Genomic DNA, 20,755 nt, shown 5'->3' on the forward strand with positions numbered 1-20,755 from the left:
CTGGAGGTCAGCAGGAGCCAGTCTGAAAATCCAGACAGCTTTATTCCTGACGTGGGAGCACTTACGGCGTTATGACCACGAGAAGCAGACTGAGCGCAGGATGCCTTTTACGCATATGTGAGGCCTTCCTTGGCGGTGCAAACTGGCCCCATTTGGTTGGGTAAAACAGGCCATAACAACCGGGACGTCGGTATTATGCACTGCTGGCACGTTCAACTCGCCCCCGCGCCCTGCCCGCCCCTGTCCGTGGTGCTGAAGCGGCTCCCGCCGTCCCGGCCAGGGCCCGCCCCTAGCTGCCGCCGCGGTTTCTGCGCCGCCCGCGGCCGCGCAGCGCCGGGCGTGCTGCAGCGGGGCGCCATGGCAGCGCGCGGGGCCTGAGGCGGCGGCGGGGCCGGCATGGAGGCGGATTTCGCCGCCTTCGGGAGCCCGCTGTGCGGCGAGGTTAAGCGCTTCTGCCGGCGGGTGCGGGAGACCTACCGCGAGATCAAGGAGGACCTCACCCCCTACAAGGATGACCGTTACTACCGGTACGGGCGCGGTTCTCCCCCGGGGCCCTGCCCGCCCGCCGGGGCTCCGACAGGCTTCGTGCGGGGTGGGCTCAGCGGCGCTCGGCTGGGGCTCCGGACGGGAGCGGGGCCGCCTCGGGGGGGGGGGCGGGCGGGGACCGGCATAGGGAGATCTGTGGCCGGGCTTCATGCGAGGACCCCCGCCGTGCACTCGGGAGCAGCCGCCCCGGCCCAGGGGCCCACCCCAGGCGGGCGACGCCGCGGGCGACCCGGCAGCGCAGTGTCGGGCGGGCGGCAGCGGCCCCGGCGCCGCGGGTGGTGCGCTCTGCCCTGCTCTGGGGGGAACGTGGTCCCGCAGCGCCCTGGGCAGAAAGCCTCACACCTTTGGGCTGCTCCTACCCTCAGGCACCGATATCCGTGTGTAGGTGATAAAAGCAATTCTAGTCTGCATCCATCCGTGCTGCGCCTTTTCCGCTGTCATATCCAGTGAGGGAAATGTGGTCTAGGGTGGCCGTGAAGCAGTTCTGGAATAGGTACAAAACTGGCTGGGGAATCAGCAGCTAGCAAAGGTTGAGGTCAAAATGGACAAATGCACTGGGCAGGCTGCACCCATCTTTCCTCCACGTCTGGCCCTGTGTTTCCATGAACGACCAGTGATGGCTGAGGAGTATTAACGTGAGATGACTCAAGGCTAGAAGAGACTCCGAAGGTTTTGGGGGACTGGGATGTAAATTAAAAGAATTTTTGGATTAGAGGAAGGGTCTGGAAAAGGCAAATGAAAATCATGAGAAACAAATGCCACCAACTGCACAGAGAATGAATGCTGTTCAGCCACACAAGGGTGTTTGTAAAAAAGGTGGTAGTAATTATAGTGCTTTATATACATATACATACACATATACGTATACGTAATTGTTTTAGGAGGGCCACAAAGATGATCATAAGCCTCTCCTATGAAGACAGATTGAAAGAGCTGGGCTTGTTCAGCTGGGAGAAGAGGAGGCTCTGGGAAGACCTTATAGGAGCCTTCCAGTACCTAAAAGAGGGCCTACAAGAAATGTGGAGAGGGACTTTTTACAAGGACATATAGTGACAGGAAAAGGGGTGATGGGTTTAAGATGACAGAAAGAGATCTAGAGTAGATACAAGGAAAAAATTCTTTGTCATGAGGGTGGTGAGGCACTGGAATAGGTTGCCCAGAGAAACATGGGATGAAGTTGTAGCTGCCCCATCCCTGGCAGTGTTCAAGGCCAGACTGGATGGAGCTTTGAGCAACCTCGTCTAGTGGACGGTGTCCACAACTTCCTTGGGCAACCTGTTCCAGTGTCTCACTACCTTCATAGTGAAGAATTTCCTCCTAATATCTAAATTGTCTCATTGTTCACAATAGCAAAGACCATACAGAGTTACAGTGTTTGGAGACTCTGCCTGCCAGCTGGTCAGAGTTGAACACAACCACGGCCCCTCCTGTCAAGACAGTGGCTCCTTGTTGCTGAGCCTGAGAGATGTGAGAAGCCATGGGAGGTGATAAGGAGTGATGGCAGTGTACCTGTATGCATCTGGCAATGTGATAATGAATACTGGCACTAGAACATTCAGGAGGGGAGACATAAGCCTTGAATTAACAAATCAGAGGTCCCAGGAGAGGCATTTCTTCAGCTTTATTTCCAGATGAAACTTGAGCTCTCCAAGGGAAATTGTTATTAACTCAGTTTTATGACTTAAAGTGTGTACAGAGGGACTTTCTGTATTGAAAAGAGAAGATGCTACTCCACCGAATCAAATGAGCTTGTAGAGTAGTACTAAATTGCCCTCTCTTCAGTGAGAGTATCCTCAAGAGAGATCAGCTGCAGAATGAAACAGAGTGATATTGGGCTTTTGGCAAGAAAATGACACTCCGTGACTTAGAAGTCATGCTGGTACTTCTCTGCGTTCCAAAGATCTTAACCCAAGTGACCTGGCTTAAAGTAAGTTTACTGTTACTGTCACTGCATACCTGCTGTTCTGGTGAGTGTTTCTCATCAGCATTATGGATGGATGTAGCAATGGCACTTGCTTTTTAGATTCCTGGTAAGGAAGAGGGTTTCTCGATCCTACCGTATATTCTTCCCATAGCCAACTCTCACTGGTGGGAAGCAGAATTAAATACTTCATCCTCTTCTCTCTATACTTCATTCAGTATGTTTGGTCAAGTTACAGATGAGCACATTTATGGATGTAATGGGGATCTTTACTGGAATTTTGGAAATTTGACCAAGGAAATGCTGTGTGGCTTGTCTTTACTTCAAGGAGGTTCTCTAAAATAATCAGGTTACTAAAAGCAAATAATATCTTATACCAGACTAACAAAATCAAGAGATGGTAAAACCATATAAAAAGTGTGTGTCCTTTCACACACTGTATTCACAAATGTAAGGCCATCAGCCACTCCAGTCTCCCCTCCCGCTGGTTGAGCAAAGCCATTTGGCCATCAGCTGGTGGTTTCCAATACCTCTTTGGAGCAGTCTAGTCCATTAAGTGGTAGAGAAGGAGAGGGCTGGGGTGGGAGCTTACAAATAATCAATATTTTCTAGAAAAAACATCAAAATTGGCTGCTGCAGTCTCACTCATGATTTCTGTATGGACATCCTTCTCTGAGTGCCAACAGGGAAGCTCAAAACTGGAAAGCCATGGGGCACAGCTGATACAGAAATGGAAAACCAACATGCAGGCTCCTTTGTGACTGGCAGGGAAATGGCTTTTCTTGACTGGGGGTGCTCGTTGTAGGTTGTGTGAGTATGTGGTCGTCCTCAGAAACAGCATTTGGTGCAAGAGGATGGCCTATCTCAGAGGCGGCTGATGAAGCTGTTGCCCAAGTAACTGTCCTGTTGCTGCACGGATGGCTGAGTCATTTCTGATTCAGCTCGGAGGCTGTCCCAGTTTAGTGACATCTTTTGGCAATGGTTTCCTTTAAAGCATGGTGCTCTTGAACATGTGGTTCAGCTGCTGTCTATGAGCAGCCTGTTCTTTGGGCAGGGGCAACAACTGATGGTGGCAGGCTCCTCAGCCACCCCAGGCTACACTGTCCTCACTCCGCACAGCCCCAGGGCACTCATCCACACTAAAGAAAATAAGGGATGTCCATGTCAGTGAGTTTGTTCTGCCCAACAGCCTAGAATAGTCTCTCTACATTGTACCTTCTGGGGTATTTCCCCATGAGCAAGTGCTTATTTACCCAGCCATCTGGGAGAGATGTGAGAGCAGAGCTAGCCATGGCTCAGCACACTGATCAATGCCATCTGTCTGGGTTAATAGTTCTCTTAGGGAGACATGGCACCTCATGGTAAGCTTGTAACAGAGACTGTGTATTTACAGACTGATGAGTGCAGTATTAATAACCTCACTGGTAACCACAATACAAGATTGGTCTGGACTTAGCACACCTAATATTAGTCTGTGGTACATGAGGAGATGCTTGGTGCAGTAGATAAGCTCAGAAAAGAAAGAAGGGAAAAGTGTTACACTCTCCCATCAGTTGTAAGGGCTATCACAAAGCGTATCGTATTTATTACAGCACCTTCAGGATTGCTCCAAGTAAGCCACTTGAATGAGCAGTTTGTTGGCTTGTATCTCTCCCTCTCATTCTAATGAATTCCTCTCCCCACTAGCATGCCTCCTGGCCAAGATGGCAGGGCAGGGAATGCTGATGGAGAGCTCCCTTACTGCACTGGGCAATTTGATGTAAACTATTGGTATGAAAAGAGCTTAATATTGGTGTTTCTAAAATAGATACATTTTTATCTCTTCCATATGTTGTCAGTGAGATATACAAAGCTTACCAGAACACACCAGGCCTCCCAGTCAGAGTTTCATAACCCTATCCCGTAGCTAACATCAAAGAGTTCAGCATGCTGAAAGCATTTTGGTAGGAAAGCAAGCAATTAAACCTGATAGAGAGGAGGGAACAGGAGGTTGGCCAAATTGTGGCCTGACAACAGGGTTGCGTAACTATAAGTAACAACCTGGTATTCTTGAAAAATCAGTTTCTAGGTTAATGAACACATCCCACTGCCCAATCAGCTTATATAGGGAAGCACAGTGTTGATGCTGAATTTAGTAATAATGCCCAGAGATTAAGATAAAAGACCTACAATCCGCCCTGCTTTAAATAAGGGATACATTTTAAACTCCTATCACAGAACAATATGACATTTTGTACATCAAAAAGAAAACACTATGTATTGGATATCATGGAACATATTATTTAACTCACAGTTTTAATTAATGCTTGATGTTCCTTATACGGGTAACAGAAGAGATTAAGTATGGATGATACCAGTGTTCTTATTTCCTCAGCATCTTCTATTAGTGTTTTCAGTTCATTAAGACACAGCTACTTTTCAAAACATTTGGGAAAAATTAATTCACAGTGGTTCTGCTCCTTTGGCAAGAAGAGAATAGCAGATCATTTGACTCAGCAATAAAGAGAAGCTGTTTGTTTTTCCTTAGAGAAACTAGTGTTCACATGCTTCAGAGAAGAAAACTTGAAGCTTGCAGAGAGGACTGCTTTGTCCCACCTTCTTAAAATCTTTCCCAGGTGCTCAAAGTGCAAGCCTGTGAGAAGCCAAGGGGTCAGCATGACCTTGCTGGAGAACTGCAGTCAAATTTCCTGAAGGCTCATGCCACACTTCCAGCCTGGACCCAGGTGGGATCTTCAGTGGCTGCCTCAAGCCACATCTGGTATCCTTCCCTTGTTTTTCCAGGGCTCCCTGATGGGTCTGGAAACTAGGGGAGGAACCTGAATGACTCCAGTGTGAAGTACACAATGAGGGTGAGAGGCTGTGAAGCAGCAGGTGGAGGAGACTAACACCTCAGCTCCGTGACTGCTATAAGCTGGCTCTGCAGCTAGAAGAATCCATCCCAGCCTTCTTTCCCTAGCCACACATTTCAGCTCTCTTGTCTGCCCACAAATATTTCTGTAGCTGCACAGGGACTGAGCAACCAATCCAGCAGAATGCCTTTTTTTTTTTTCTCCTGAGTGACTTTTAACTCAGGTAATTTCCATTATTTAGTTCACCACTCTACTGCACAAATATTCACGCTGGCAAAACCCAAAGAGCTGCCAAGAGGCTGCATTTCACCTTTTGTCACTAAAGCTGTAGGTATGAGCCAAAAAATGTATAAACTGGTCATGAAAGTATAGCATTGATGCTAAGGTGGCTAGTGTAAGTAGAATCCCAGCTAAGCTAGCATTCAGCCTGCTTTTTCACATGTCAGTCTGCCACTTCTTGCAAGCCTCCTTCCCTATACACCATTCAGTTTCTACACTGGATGAGGCAGACAGTAGCTTCTTGCACTATTTCACCCCTGAGCACCTTCTTGCAAGTAGGAAAGCAGAGTGAGACTGATTGACTCTGTGTTTGTGAAAGGAGTGGGGTTTCACAGTACCTTTCTTCAGAGTATTTAGTTTGTAAACTCAATGGCACTCTTTTCACAAAACTTAGAGGGTGCAGAATGTGTGTTTACAATGTACTCACAAGCCTTTGAAAGCTGGTAGAAGGCAAAGAGAGATGCATTCCCATCTGTGTGGCTAATTGAAGTGACCTGGATTTCAAGCTTTTTCAAGCACATTTACAGGCTGGAGAGGGTCCAGAGAAGGGCCACAAAGATGATCCAAGGACTGGGAAACCTGCTGTATGAGGAGAGGCTGAGAAAACTAGGTTTGCTCAGCCTTCAGAAAAGAACACTCAGGGAAGACTTTTTTCCAGGGAAGACCTTATCACCATATTCCAGTATTTAGAGGGTGGCTACAAAGAAGATGGAGACTCCCTTTTTTACAAGGAGTCACATGGAAAATACAAGGGGTAATGGGCACAAGTTACTCCTGGGGAGATTCCTACTGGACAAAAGATGAAATTTTTTCACAATGAGAACAATTAGCCATTGGAATAATCTCCCCAGGGAAGTGGTGGATTCCCCAACACTGGACACTTGTAAGATTCAGCTGGACAGGGTGCTGGGCCATCTAGTCTAGGTCATGCTTGCCTAGAAGGGTTGGACCAGATGATTCTTGAAGTCCCTTCCCCTGGTATTCCATGATTCTGTGAGTCCATGCCACCCACGCTGTTCTCCAAATGTCTTTTGACAAGACTCGGTCTCTCTGTGCTTCAATTTCCTACCCATGCAATGAGAATGTATTTTTGTTTTGAGAAGAATAATGTCATTCACCTTAGTGGGACACCTGAATGCCAGAGCCGTCATCCAGATAGCTCAGACGTGTGCACAGAAATGGCAGCAGCCTGCAGCTGTACCTCCTAGAACACTGGAAATGGCCACAAATGCTGTAAGCACCATTCTGTTGTTTTCTGGCCAGGGAGAACTTGTTGGAGAAGCCTGAAGTGTGCTGAAAGCTACACAATGCGTATCACAGTAACCTGTGACTTAATGACCTCAACTTGTGACTTGCAGTGCTGTCTTGTTCTGAGCAAATGCAGTTTGTTGTGTTGCCCTGACTACTCAAAGCTTTATTTTCTGCCCTACAGCAGTGATTCTTGTTTATTTAAAATTTGTAAATGACTTTCTTTCATCACTTAATATTATGCTTGTCTCAAGACAGCCTTTTTATGAGATTACTAAGTAATCATCAGTGCTATAAATCACAGATCTAACTGATGGGATACACACCAGTATCAATGACTGAATTAATTCCCAGCATGTTTCTTTTGGCTTCAGGGGTGTTACACAAGAGATATACTGCATCCCACCGATCACCAGAGATTATATGAATTACCTGTAGGGCAACTGAATGAAATGAGTAATATTATTAATGTGAAGTACCTTTTAAAAGTAATTGCAATAAAACTGTCTTACCATCTACATAAGCTTTTAATGGAAGTATTCGATTGTTGAAGAGCTGAATTTTCAAATTACATGTTGACTGATCTATCTAAATATTTCTGGGGTCACACTGAGATGGCTCCACCTTATGTATACGACAAACACCAAAGCCAGGAGGTTACTCTGGATTTTATCCTCAACTAGGCACCAGGCATCCCCACATGTTTAAATAACTAAAATGCTGACTTTCTCTAAGAGCTATCAAAAATTAATACAAAATGTAACTGTGTGAGCCCCTAGAACTGCCTGGTTTTCACCATCAGTCCCCAGTGGATGGGTTGACAACCTTCGTTGCTCAGTCTCAGGACGTTTAATAGGAAAGCAGGACAAACTTCCATTTCATCTCAACATTTGTGCAACAGTGAAGTAGCGTGAGGTGAGATCTGGAGATGTTTATTAAATGGCATGTTTGAAGTAGTAGCTTACTGCTAGCATCTCATGTCCAGTGCTTGAAAGCTGACCGGGTTCTCCGTGAGCATGATGCATTAGTTGCCTCTTCAACATCACTAAGCTGCATGCAGGTGACTGCAGTGATGGCATTTTCAGTCCATGAAAAGCCATTGCCTTTTCCCATCAGGCTGGGGGGAAAAATGGCTTACAAGCCAGGCAGCTGTCTCCAATGGGCACTGAACATGCATGTTGGGTGTGGGTAAGTCACATCAGTCCTTATGCCTGAAAGGGATTGAATTTTATAACCCTTTTTTTTTTTAATCGTTTTTTGTTTAAATGGATTCAGAAGCTCTTACTCTTACATATTTTCTAAGGGTAAATGTCCCTCTGACGAACGTGGTTGCTGGTACTACAATACAAGCTGGGAAAAGGCCCTGGTAATGTGTAAATCACAGCCGTTCCCCCCCAGCAGAACGGGGTGTTCGGCGGGCAAGGACGAGACACAGCCCAAGGCCTGGTCACTGAGGTGGCGCTTCAAAGCGCCGGGGCCAGCTACTTCCAGAGGTAGCTCTCTCTCCCTCCGGCGGCAGTCGACGGCTGCCTGGGCCGGGCCGGTGGCCCGCGACCGCGCCCCTTGGCCGCCCCGGCTGTGGAAAAGCTGCGGTTTGCCGCTCAGGCCGCAGGCCAGGCCCTGGCCACCGGGGCTCCTCCGTGTCCCCTCTGACTCGCCGTAGAACCGCCGCCAACAGTGCTGCCCTTCGGCCTCGCGGCGAAGGAGTGGCGGGGGCTCCTGTGACGTGTCCCGGGTCGCCTGGTAGCCGAGTGACGCACACGGAAGCCGCCGCACGGCACCGCTCGCGATCGTGCCACAGCGGCGGCGGCGGCGGCGGCGGCAGCTCACGGGCGAGGGCGGCGGTGCCGCCCCCTCCGCGCATGCGGCGCCGCGATGGAGCCGTGAGTGGCGGGCGGGGAGGAGGAGCGGGGTGGTCGCGTGTGGGGGCTCGCTGGCGGCAGGAGCGGCCGTTGAACGGGCGGAGGGGCTCGTGCCCACGCCTGAGCGGGGGCGTGCACACCGAGCCGAGGCTGCCGGGGCGGGATGTGCTGCCTGGCTTGGGTCCGGGTCCGCGGCGGGAAGAAGAAATGCCTTCCGCTGTCCGGGAGCAGTGATTTGAGCTGCTGCTCTGTAAAGGGGTGAATCCCGTCCTTCGTCTTACACACGTTAATTCCTATTGGGGAAATAAGATCACCGAGGGTTAAATCAGTGTGTCTGAGGCTATGATTCGGCAGTCAGAAAACCCGAGAGTGACTCTCCGCTTCAGTAAGATAACGCTGCGTTTTCTTTCTCTTCTGCGGTGAATAACCCCTCCTCTTATCTCCACTCTCATATTAGATCTATTAAGGAAAAGCAAAACTTGTTTTCCTGGGTATGTCTTCGCTTGGACAGAGCCACAGTCGTGACTAATCATTCAGACTTCAATGAGTACAACAAACAGCACACGTAAAAAAGAAAAGCCAAACCCACCCCGTGCACACAAGCTGTTTAGCATAGTCACGGTTAGCTGTCAGTTGTCCTATAAAAGTGCTATGTAGTATGTTAATTGTATGCATCTTTTTGTGTAGTCATGTGCTGCCTCATTAGTTGTTAACCGCTGTGGACTACATCTGCACGAAATTCAAGGTCTCCTGAGGGACAACAAGGCAAGCAGTGTCTTTAAACAGTAAGGTGTGGTGTGTACAGACAGACCCAGTACTATGGTTGTAGGTAGCATATGTAATAATTTAAATCAGAGTGGTTTTGATGGTTTTATTTGGGAGGGAGCCTAAAATAGAGCATTTGGAGGCAGTATGACAGAGAAGCTGCTGTGCATAAAAGTAAGTTATTTCTGATTTTAGTATGAACCCTGTGCTACCTACTGTTTAATCCCAATTTTGTCACAGCTTTCCCATCTGTAAAGTGGGAGTCTTAAGTGAAAACTGTCATATAAGAGATTATTTTTCTTGATGGTCTTTACTCTGGCTAAGACTGTGTTGTGCAACCATGACAGGTGATTTGAAGATGAGGAATAGCCTAAGAAATATTTTGCTTACCTATTTGAGCCAAAGCTTTACTCATAGAGCACGAGTTAACTTACCTCTCCATTTCATATGTGAACAGCTACTGGAAGACTGCAGATGTTATGATGGTGCATTTCCATAGTTCGTTCTAGCACAGGTTACGTTAATGCAGTTGAGCCTTTACTGACTACTATTTGAGATGTGTAAGCATAATGTGCTTTCTGCTCCTTTGCAATTAGTTTCAGACATATCCAATTTAATTATAGAATATTTAGTTCCTGTCGGAGTTAGGATAAAACTCAGTGCAGGTGGAGGAAGCTGCCTGAAAAATCGGCAGGTGCTTGGATGGCCAGTCCTGAGCTTTGGACTGCCTTGGCCAGGCCAAATAAGGCATCTTCTGTTGATGAAGCAAAGCACAGTTCTTCACTCATTTGAACAGGTGCTTCCAGAGTGAGTAACCTTCTTCATTTTTCCTGTAAATGCCTTTCAAACATTATATTCCTTGTTAGGCCTCTCAAGTGTCAGAAAGCTGTTAGTGGGGATCATCAACTTGCACTTAGTAGATTAATAAACTTTATATAGTCTCTTTCCAAAAAGCAGATGTTAAACAATGAATGTATAGGAAGATAATTTAATCTGCTTGCTTTGTCAGCTGGTGATAGGTTGATAAGAGGCACTTAAACCACACAAGGAAATGCTATTACTGTAGCAAGGAGCAGTCACCCCACGGGAATCCTGTTGTTTGCTGTCATGATAAATGCAGTTAAGATTTGGCTGAGTTCTTATGTTTGCTTTTACAGAAAGCAAATATGTTGTTTTACTGACCTGTAAAGTAGCACAAACCGTCAGTGGCTTAAATGAGACTCCAGGAGTTTCTCTTCAGAAAAGGGAAAACACAGTGTTTTCTGGTCTCCTGTCTTTGTTAAGTGCCAGTATGACTGTTCTTAGGTGGGTGTGCACCTACCCATTTTGACTTCTAGGTGTTGCACTGCCTGGAGAGGAGTTGGAATAAAGAATGAGGCAATGTCTGGAACGTGTTTCTTCGAAAGCTTGCAAGCACACCTGTGCTCTAGCATATGAGTAACGGAAGGTGATAATTACTAAAGGCTGTAACACTGTGAGTGTTGGCTGGGTGGCAAACTCTGGTGACTTTTCTGTAAGGACTGCGGAGGTGAAGCTGCTTTTCATGTTCACATTGCGCATTTTGAAATGTCTGTAAAAATTTGGAATTAGGAATCTTATCAAAAGAACTAGGAATATGTGTAGCAAGTCAGAAGTGTCCTGTATGGGGCTGTAGCTGTTGATGCCCTGATATAAGCTGTTACAAACAGCACAAGCATATGTGATACTTCCCTGCATGTATCTGATACTCTTCCAGTCGGCAGCAGTTCTCAACTCTTTCCCATCCAGACTTCCGCATCCAGACCTGGTTCTGTATATTGAAAGTGATTCTCAGTGCTCTCTCACGAAGCCTTTGGTATGCACTTGGACCCTTACAGTTAATTTAGGCATATCAGAATTTTATGTACCATTTTTATATATGAAGGATTTTCTTGTTAAGATTAGTGTTTTGGTCTCTCAAGATACATCTTGATGCGTAGTATCAATAGGCAGACAGGGAATACCAGATCATCTGGGGAACTGAAGGAGCCCTTGGAACAAACAGGAAAATGTACCTTAGTTAGTTATTTAGTTAGTTACTTTAATACTAGTACAGATGTAATAGCTTTAAAGAAGTTTAAATGCATGAAGGCTGAGATTTTAAGATGTTGATTTAAGGAAAGTACTGTAGTTACCCTGGTAAAGTTGTACAGACAAGTTCTGGTTTGAAATGCCTCTTTTAATTGGCATTTTTCAAAGTCAACTTTAAATAGTGTATTTAGTGTCGGTGAGAATTCTGTGTGATGATCTCTGTGACAGAGATCTGATCTGTCCCTGTTTATGACTGTTATAATTTAATGTACAATTTACCTTTTTTTGCCTATGTAATCAGCTGTTAGGACTTCATAGGCTGCTGTGTTTTTGCTCTGCCTAACAGCATGTGGCAAAGCAAGTTACACTCTGCAGGTGCTATGGCTGGAATCCTGTACAGCCAGTTTGTTCAAACTTGTAACATTTACAGTTACTTGCTTGTAGTTCTCATTACTTCTGTTGAGGTTTCCTCCCTTCCTAGTCTCCTTTGGGAGCTAAATTAAGCTTTCTGTCTTTCAATCTTTATAGTAAAGGAATAATGTAATTATTTTTGTAGTGCCTCCTTTGGAGAGAGTGCAGTGATTCTTAGAAAACAAAAGGTATTAATAAATCTTTTACTGGTTTAAAGTGAATTGTTTGCCTTGCTTTTAAGGGCTGCCAGACATGCAGGCGTGTGGTACCCGATCCCAGAATTCAGGTTGGGCTTATGGAAAGGATTCCACCACCTTTTCTGCATTTCTTCATAATGTGGTTAATCAGGAAGAGCACTATTCAGCTAGTGAAAATAAGTTTTATTCCAAGCTGAAAGGGAGCACTGTCATTAAAGTCTTACACTTTCATTTCTTTCCATGATGGTGCTCATACAACTTTATCAGAAAATAGCCCCACCTCCAACCCTATAGCTTTCCCATATAAACTGTACAGCTTTCTGTGATCATGCCTACAGGAACAGCAGCACAAATCAGCTATACAGTGGCTCAGTTATGGCATAACTCAAAAGGAAATGTTGGCTGTATTTTAAAACATGGGGGTTTGTCGTTTTTTGAACTATGCATTTAACAAAAAGGGAGATAGAGAAGGGATGCGTTATGTAGGATTAAGTCTTTGATCAACTTTCCTTTAAGCTAGCAGTTTAACTGGAAGTTACCTGTTTCAAAGAGAATGCAGTTGGTCCTTTCTGTGCTTTTTTTCCTCTCTATTTTGCCTTTAACTTAAGGATAACCACCAAACAGCTGTGGAAGAGATGTCATTGCTTTTGTGTTTAAGCACTGTATATAAATACATTGTATCTGTATTTAAGTGTCTAATAATGAACTTCAGTTCAGGTTTCTATTTTCCAAGCTTTGGTAGCCTTCAGGCAGGAATGCAGGATCTGAGCATCTAGCAGATTTGGGGTTCTGCTTTACTGCATGTTAGGGGTGACCCTTCAGGGAGGAAGTGTAGTTATATATACAGAGTGCAGAAAACTCATCAAGACCCTGTGCAGGTAACTGAGTTGTTAGTGACGTCAGTCCCTTTAGGTTAAGCTGTCATTGCAGGAGACATGGTATCTTGGATGTTTAACTTATTACTGTATGAACTAAAACCACTTTTTCTTGCTCTAGAAATGCTTTTTCAAGCTCAGGTCCAGTAGCTTTTTCAAGCTCAGTAGAAAATCCTGGCATCAAAAGAGTGGGGAAAATTCATACGTTTTGGGGCATGACGCCCATGCATGTATATACGTATGTCTAATAATTCCTAGTGGTTACCCTTGCTCTATGAAACAGCGTTACTTTTTTTTTTTTTTCCCCTCAGTGTTACCTCAGAGTTTGATTTAATTTTCTGTGTGAGGAATGAATGGGGCCTGTTCTCTTCCTCCTTTTAAAAGTATGACTGGCAACTAATTCATTGCTTTCTTTTGATTCCTGTAGGCTGGCACCTATGCGATTATATACACTGTCCAAACGACACTTTGTGCTGGTCTTTGTAGTATTCTTTGTTTGTTTTGGTCTGACAGTCTTCATAGGAATAGCAGGTAAGGATGTTGTATTTTTAAGAGATTACAGTTCTTGTATGCTTTGTCTAAACCTGTTAGTATTTACAGATGTATTTAAATGCTAATGAGCTTACTGTGCCTGGGATGTCTGAGGGAGCATTATTCTTCCCAGGGAGGAGGAAGTGTTTCTTCCGTCTCATTTTCTCATAGGAGTACTACCTACACAGATTTGGTGTTTGCAGCTGCCTTGCAGGGAAGAGTCAGTAAAGTAAAACAAAACCAGCCTTATCGTAATGTATTTTTTCAACAGATTGCTACGTTAATTTTCTTCTGTGTATTTCAATCTGCAAAATGGTGGTGCTAATAGCTGGTTTACCATGAGGAAATTGATAACTGTTTGTAAAGCCACCTAAATGTTTGGGTGATAAATACCACAGAAATACAAAATACTTTAGTAATGCAAAAATACGTATTTCTGCTGTGAAACCAGAGCTTCAGTCTCTGGTTTCAGGGACCTTTGTGGGAGTCATGAGGCAGTCTGTGAGGCTAAGCACTTAGTGCCTGGATACTTGTCCTGGGAGATCAGAGATCAGTGCAAGTCTGGTTGATAGAGATGCAGAGTGTCATTAGAGAGATGGAAAGCGTGGGAGCCCTCTGTATTTCATTGCCAGAGAGCTTCTCCAGGTCTAAAACGTACTTGCAAAAGAAGTCAGCATGCTGTCCCTGCCATGTTAGTAAGCTAATACTCTGTTGTAAGGGTAGCTTTGTCAGCACAGAAGTTAGGGAGAGGGGGAGGGATTTGTACTCAATAAGCAACCTGCCCCCCCATGTAAGAATTATAAGGATGTTACCACCTCCCCCCGCTTTACTGCTGTTTTCATGTCACCCAGCATGTTCTCCTGTGCCACTGTCTGATACCTCTTGACCTGTCTGTAAGGTTGTCTCTGCCACTGCCCTGTTCTTCATTTCCTCCTGAATGAGGCAGGCTGCCCAGGCCTGGCACTCATCTGCTCCTGCCTGCCTTGGAAAGGGAGATTAATTGGAGGCAGCTGTTTGGGCCCATCTGTGCCTTGTAGGTAGTACATTCTTCATAATAGCATTAAGTAATTAAATTTGTCTGTGTTTGGTTTATTGTAGCAAACTAAGTTCCAAACAGACTTACAGTTCATAAAGGTTAAACAGTAATATTCCTGTGATTTTCCTAAGGATGCTTGCTGAAGTGCGTTATTTGGCCACTAAAATACAGTATAAACACATTCGCAAAGACGCGTTTTATATGAATGATAAAGGAAAAAAAAATCCCTGGAATAACTTGGTTTAGTGTCATTTTGCTGTTTGGCTTAAAAAGTGAACCATAGTTATACTTGTGTATTTATACTGCTCAGTTGCAAGAAATGCAAGCAAGTTGTTTTATGTAAGACTAGGCAAAAAGCAGTGCTCCTGGGAGAGAAAACTAAACATTTAATTCTTAATCAGTAGGAGAACCTGAAAGAGAGCTATGTTAGTGTGTTGCATTTTGTCTGCAGGCAGCTTGATCTGATGATGTTGTTACCCTTTGGTCCAGGGGACTTGACTGCTATAAGCAGCTCATATGTATCCTGCTTCTAGGGTCCCAGGATTCACCTACAGTCCCTTTCAGGAGTGGATGTGGGATTCTTGTCCTTGTAAGACTGGTTTGCTGGGTAGTTTTGTTGACAGAGCATGAACACAGTTCATTATTATAGCTTAATTATTTTTAAAGTAATGCTGTTTACCTTGGGAGAAGACTCACTGAATACTTACAGTGATGTTTTTTGAGGCTTTCATTGACAGGTCCTTGCTGCCTGTGAATAGTAGAGTCCTCCCTCATTGAAGTGTGCAGTCTGAGCAAAACTCACCAAACCCTCTTAAATAAGTGAAAAAGTGGGATATGCATCCATATTTACTGTGCCACTTGAATATGCAATTGTCCATACTCAACATCTCTATCTGCAGTTTCATAAGCCTAGCGGAAGTCCTGCTTTTCATCTGAGAAAACAAGACAGTTTAAAGTAGCTGTTGTTTTTCCAGTTCTTGTAAGACAAGGCAGATGCAGACTTGTTGGTTTGTTGTTTTCCTTTTTGTCCTCTTTTTTTTTCTCCAAGTTACACTTTTCTTTCCCTTTTCCCAATGGGTCTGTGTCAGTTTTGGGGTAAGACAAGTGCAAGGAAAATCCAAGGTGCATAGCTCATTTTCTGTACCTGTGTAGTTCTTCTGTTCACCACCTCAGTGTGGTTCTTTGCTTTCAGATGTCATTCTGTTAACTGAGCAAGACTAAAAGAAAAACAATAACAGTGTCATTAAGTCACCATATTTTAATAATATGACCACAGCATTGTTTTGATGTGTTGCTTGCTAGAGGAGTAGCAATTACAGCAGTAGAACCTCATAATTTATTTTGTTATGGTTGCTGCTCTTAAAAACTGGCACTGTGATCTCTTTGCCCCAGTACTGACTCATGTCTTCTGGTTAAAACCCCCAGCTTCTAAAAAGGGCTCATTCTGTTGGGTTTGTTAAGACTTAATTACTGAAATGTGATGAGACGTCAACTATGAGCACTTACTGGATTTCAGTTGTACTTTTCAAAACAAAAATACCATGCAAAAATTTGCCCTCTTTATGTGTACTCAAGAACTGGAAAGTTCAGTGATGTGGAGCTGACTTCGTAGTGGGTGGCTGTTGGTGAAGTTGAACTGTAATTCTAATACAAGGCTTTGAGTGTGATGGGTGAAGTTCTTCAGTTTTCCATTTATAGTTTGTAAGGTTGTTAATATTGTAGTTGCGTGGTTGTAGAAGCCCAGCCAATGCTGCACGTTTAGAGCTGTCATGACAGCTAACCTAAAATACTTCTTGCACAGAATGATCTCATGTTGCTCATTTGTAAACTTCCTTCTTTTCGATGGTTTCTCTGTAGAAACTTTGAAGTTCACAATTTTTGCGAAAAATTGCTTTTCTTGATATTCTTTTTTAATACTAAGTTTGTGGCTGAAACAGCCTGTTTTGAGAATTAATAAATTACATTAAATTGTCAGACCAAATATGTAAGGGGAGAGACCATTTAGGCAGAGAAATTGTACTGTGGCTGGGAAGCCTCTAGCGTGACCCAAATGCACATGCATACATCCTGCCTGTGTCTCTCTATGTGCTATACATCTCTTCCCTGTCTGTTCACACCCCAGTATATAGATGCAGACCTTTTCCTACTCTTCCATTTAATTTTTCTGGTTTAGACCTTTCATATATATACACAGGCATGCATGAATACTCTTGTGTATGTACATACACACATGCATTCCTCTTCTCCCCAGTACCATGTGTTCTTGCATACCTAGGGCGGCTAAGGGGAAACCATACTGCTGTGGGCAACAACCTTATCAAAGGGTATTCAGAAGATATGGCTAGACTCTTCTCAGTGGTGCATGATAATAGGGTGAGAGGGAACAGACAAGCTGGAACACAAGAAATTCCAGCTAGATATTAGGAATTTTTTTCTACCATAAGAGTGGTTAAATACTTCTTTACTGTGAGAGTGGTGAGGCAGTTGAATGGGTTGCCCAGGGAAGTTGTGAATGTTCCATCCCTGGCGGTATTCAAGGCCAGGTTGGACAGAGCCTTGGGTGACATGGTTTAGTGTGAGGTGTCCCTGCCCATGGCAGGGGGGTTGGAACTAGATGATCTTAAGGTCCTTTCCAACCCTAACTATTCTATGATTCTGTACTGGAACAGGTTACCCAGAGAGGCTGTGGGAGTCTCTGCCCTTGCAGATGTTCAAGATTTGATAGCACCCTGAGCAATATGGTCTAATTAAGCAAGATGGTGGACTAGATAGCCTCTGGAGGTCCCTTCTAACACAAATTATAATTTTATTGCTTTCCATTTATTGCATACAGAACTAGAGGTAGGGTGTGAGTGGATGGATGCTGTTGTTGAGTACGTGTTAAGTGTGTTGTCTGTATGCAAAATGTTTGAAGGAATGGTTGCATAAAAGGTCTGGTAGCAAGCTGAACATCTCCTACTATAATTGGACATGAAACTCCATTGATTAAACAGATTGTTTTAGCAGAAATTGTTTATAGAACTTTTCTGCAATTCTGTTTATTTATGCAACTATATACATTCTATATTACAGCCTCAGATTTCTATAGGAAAGGTGGGGCCCAGTCTGAGTAGACTGAGAACTGTTCCCAACCAAACGCATGGGTATATTGGCTTGTACAGACTAATGCAATGAAAACCAAACACTAGGCAGGAAATACTGTTACTGTGATTGGACCAGGTAAGTGTGGTACTCATACATAGAAAGGTATTAGCATCATGCACTCAAATGCCATGAGAAGTGTTTGCCCTGGTACCCAGACCTTGAGTGCAATGCATTATGGATACAATGGTCTGTGTAGATCAGGTAACAGCAGTAGTTTAGCTGTAGAAACTTTATAGTGCAGTTAAATATGCTGGTTTCTCAGGTGGGTTTTGCAGCCCTTGTTGAGCTTCAAGGTGCTGTAACAACAGTGTTAGCCAGCTTAGCTAACTTAGCTAGCTTTTTCTGTAACTGAATACTTTCATGACTGCAGTATACAGCTTAGCTTGGCAAAAATACTGTGTGGATTGTTGTAGTAGTTTAAAGTTTAGAGTACACGTGCAGCGCTTCTGACATGGAGTTCTTGATTTATAATTTACTTCCTATTTAATCATGACTAGAAATCCTATGGCAGAGAGGCTTAAAGGAACATTCAGGCCAATTTTATTAACGATACTGAAATGTCTTAGGTGATTTATTTATCCTTCAGCTTAAATAGCTGAAAAGTGGGATACTATTTACCTGCTTTGCATGGAGATGTTTTTGAAATCATGTATTTACATCAATAATATGAATACTTTAGTATTGTTTTCTTCTTCTTTCTTATATGCTGTGTAGGTCCTAATGTAATCGAAACTTCTGTAGCAAGAACTGATTTAAATAACAGCCTAAAGGTAAGAGTTAATAAATATCATTGGATTACAGGAGTGGCTTTATTTGATGTCAGCAATGTTGAACATTTCCCCCATCCCCCAATTATTGTAAGTATTTAATTTTTTACTGGGAAACTTCTTGGCCACATGGTGCTTTCCAGTTTGAAATTGAACACGTAATATTGTACTACCACTGTGTCATTTCGTGAGTAGCCCAGCAGCAGTTTCTAGTCTCTTACCTTTGTTAGCTGGTAAGGTAGAGAATTCTGTGAATTTTCTACACAGTACTTTCTGATAAAGTAGCATGGGTGTTGATAGGATTCCCTGGGGAGTTCATGCTGGAGATCCTGGTAGGGGGTCCAGAAAGAGAAATTGAGAACATAAACTGAAAAATAATGCTCTCAGTGGCAACTAGTGATACTCCTCTCATGATGTTCCTTCCCATCAGCTGGGAAGGAACTTTTCTTGTTAATTGTCCACTGTCACTTGAGCAAGACCTGGGATCTAGCTTCCTAACACGAACCTTCCCATTTGTTTTCTTGAAAGCTCTCGTAGTTGGGTTCTCACTTCTTGCATTTTTATTTCTGTCTAGCTCTTTACTGTCAACCTAGTATCTGAAGTAATTTTGGTGAAAGTGCTAAGAAGGTTTTGTTGCTTTGTTTTGAGGGATTTTTGAGTAATTTTTCTTTAGATATACTGGAACCTTATTTTTTTTGTCTATTAGCCACCTGTATGTGTTTGGCTTGATATTACATTATGGGTGGATTTTCTTTTAAGCGTATTTTTATATCAAATAAGAGAAGTCATTCCTGCTTGTGGGTTTGATCTGCTAGTGATATCTTCTGTGCTTTTGAAATTCTTATGTGATTTTTAGAAAATGTAGTGGAAAACAGTTGTTGTTTTTCACAATTATAGTATAATAGGCTTAAAACTGAGGGGTCACAAATCTGACTTTTGATGTAAAGTGCTAGAAACGACTTTTTATTTTCAGGCTAAGTCTCAGGATTTTGTTTTTCATATCTGAACTTTTTTGGGCTATTGCTGCTGCTTTTATGTGCTTTCCTTACATGCATGATGTGCAAAATACATGTGCTATTTGAGCTACTGCTCTGTAAGACTTTGAGTTGCTTATTGTACTGTCCACAGAGCAACACATATCTATTCCCAGACACCATGTCACAAACATAATGAACATGTCTTTGCTCATTTTAAGTACAGATATGTGATGTAACAGAATAATGGATGATGCTAACCAGGTGGGTTTTTTTTACAGCTGAAGCCGTTTAATTTAAGTTCACCACCACTGTCTACTTACAACCAGCAGCTGTGGCTAACCTGTGTAGTTGAGTTGGATCAGCCTGATGGTAAGAATCTTACCCAATTCTCAGAAAACTGCTATAGTAACCTGTATATTGGAGCTTCAATTTCACTTGTCACAGAAGTGATCCTGTTGCTTTCTGGTACGGTTGGTGGGTTTTTCCTCTGATACATTTTCTTCCCCCTGCCTCAGTAAAGACATGGACAGCACTGATCTTGGGAACTGAAAGCAACAGGTATATGGGATAAGTTGTTTGTGAAAGCAATAGTATCTAGAGAATCTGTGTCTCTCTTCTTTAATTTTGGAGGGAATTAGATGTGTAGATTGTAATGATATTATTTTTTTCTATAAAGCTTCCCTAATTGTTAGTAATTGTTAGTCTGTCAAGATTCAGTACAGAGCATCTGTGACTTACTGCTTAAGCATATCAAGAAAAGAGTTCTGTGGGTTTTTATTAATATACTGGACCTCTACTCTAGTAAAGTATAACTTAGTAACTTTGAGTAATTTTTGGATATCAGTATGTGGTTTAAACTGTATTTGGAACTCTGAACTTTCATTTCTGCACGTAGCAATAGCTTAATGTTTTCTCTTTTAATTACAGTATCCCTCAAAAAGAATGTTACTATGACAGTCAAAGTACTTGGAGTGGTGAAGGATGGAAGCACACCCTATGTTAATAATCAAGTTCACAATCGGACAAGATTACTCAGTTGTTCACAAGTACATGCCTTTTTAAACGAAACCTATGTAGTACATTTTCTTTAAATCTGTTTGTGTGCATGTTACGTTACATTGCAAATGAGAAAAATATACCTGTTAAGCTTGTCTCAGGAAAGACTCTAAAGTATATTTCTGTTTATAATTGCAACCTAGCTAGTAATTCTGACCAAGATACCTACCCATCCATCTTTTGTTTACTTCTATGACTTGTGTCTGTTACCCCTTGAACATGCCTCTTATTAAAGTAGCTCC

General features: G+C 43.4%; 1 protein-coding gene across 2 annotated transcripts in view; it reads left to right on the forward strand.

Annotated features, from left to right (window-relative positions):
- Positions 1-321: 321 nt before the first annotated feature.
- The window catches only part of TMEM181 (transmembrane protein 181), a 37,003-nt gene continuing 16,569 nt past the window's right edge, over positions 322-20,755 (forward strand). Inside the window, exons 1-5 of one of the 2 annotated variants that reach the window (XM_062640844.1) lie at positions 322-527; positions 13,430-13,533; positions 18,428-18,483; positions 19,736-19,826; positions 20,385-20,503. In XM_062640844.1, coding sequence (XP_062496828.1) covers positions 397-527; positions 13,430-13,533; positions 18,428-18,483; positions 19,736-19,826; positions 20,385-20,503 — 501 coding nt within the window. In that variant the 5' untranslated portion in view covers positions 322-396. Of the gene's footprint in view, positions 528-8,610; positions 8,727-13,429; positions 13,534-18,427; positions 18,484-19,735; positions 19,827-20,384; positions 20,504-20,755 lie in introns of those variants that run through there. The other variant, XM_062640845.1, reaches the window with a different exon arrangement.

The sequence above is a fragment of the Pezoporus occidentalis genome, unplaced genomic scaffold, assembly GCF_034315485.1.
Source record: "Pezoporus occidentalis ecotype Australia unplaced genomic scaffold, CSIRO_AGI_Poc_V1 ctg67, whole genome shotgun sequence".
In the NCBI taxonomy this organism is placed as follows: Eukaryota; Metazoa; Chordata; class Aves; order Psittaciformes; family Psittacidae; genus Pezoporus; species Pezoporus occidentalis.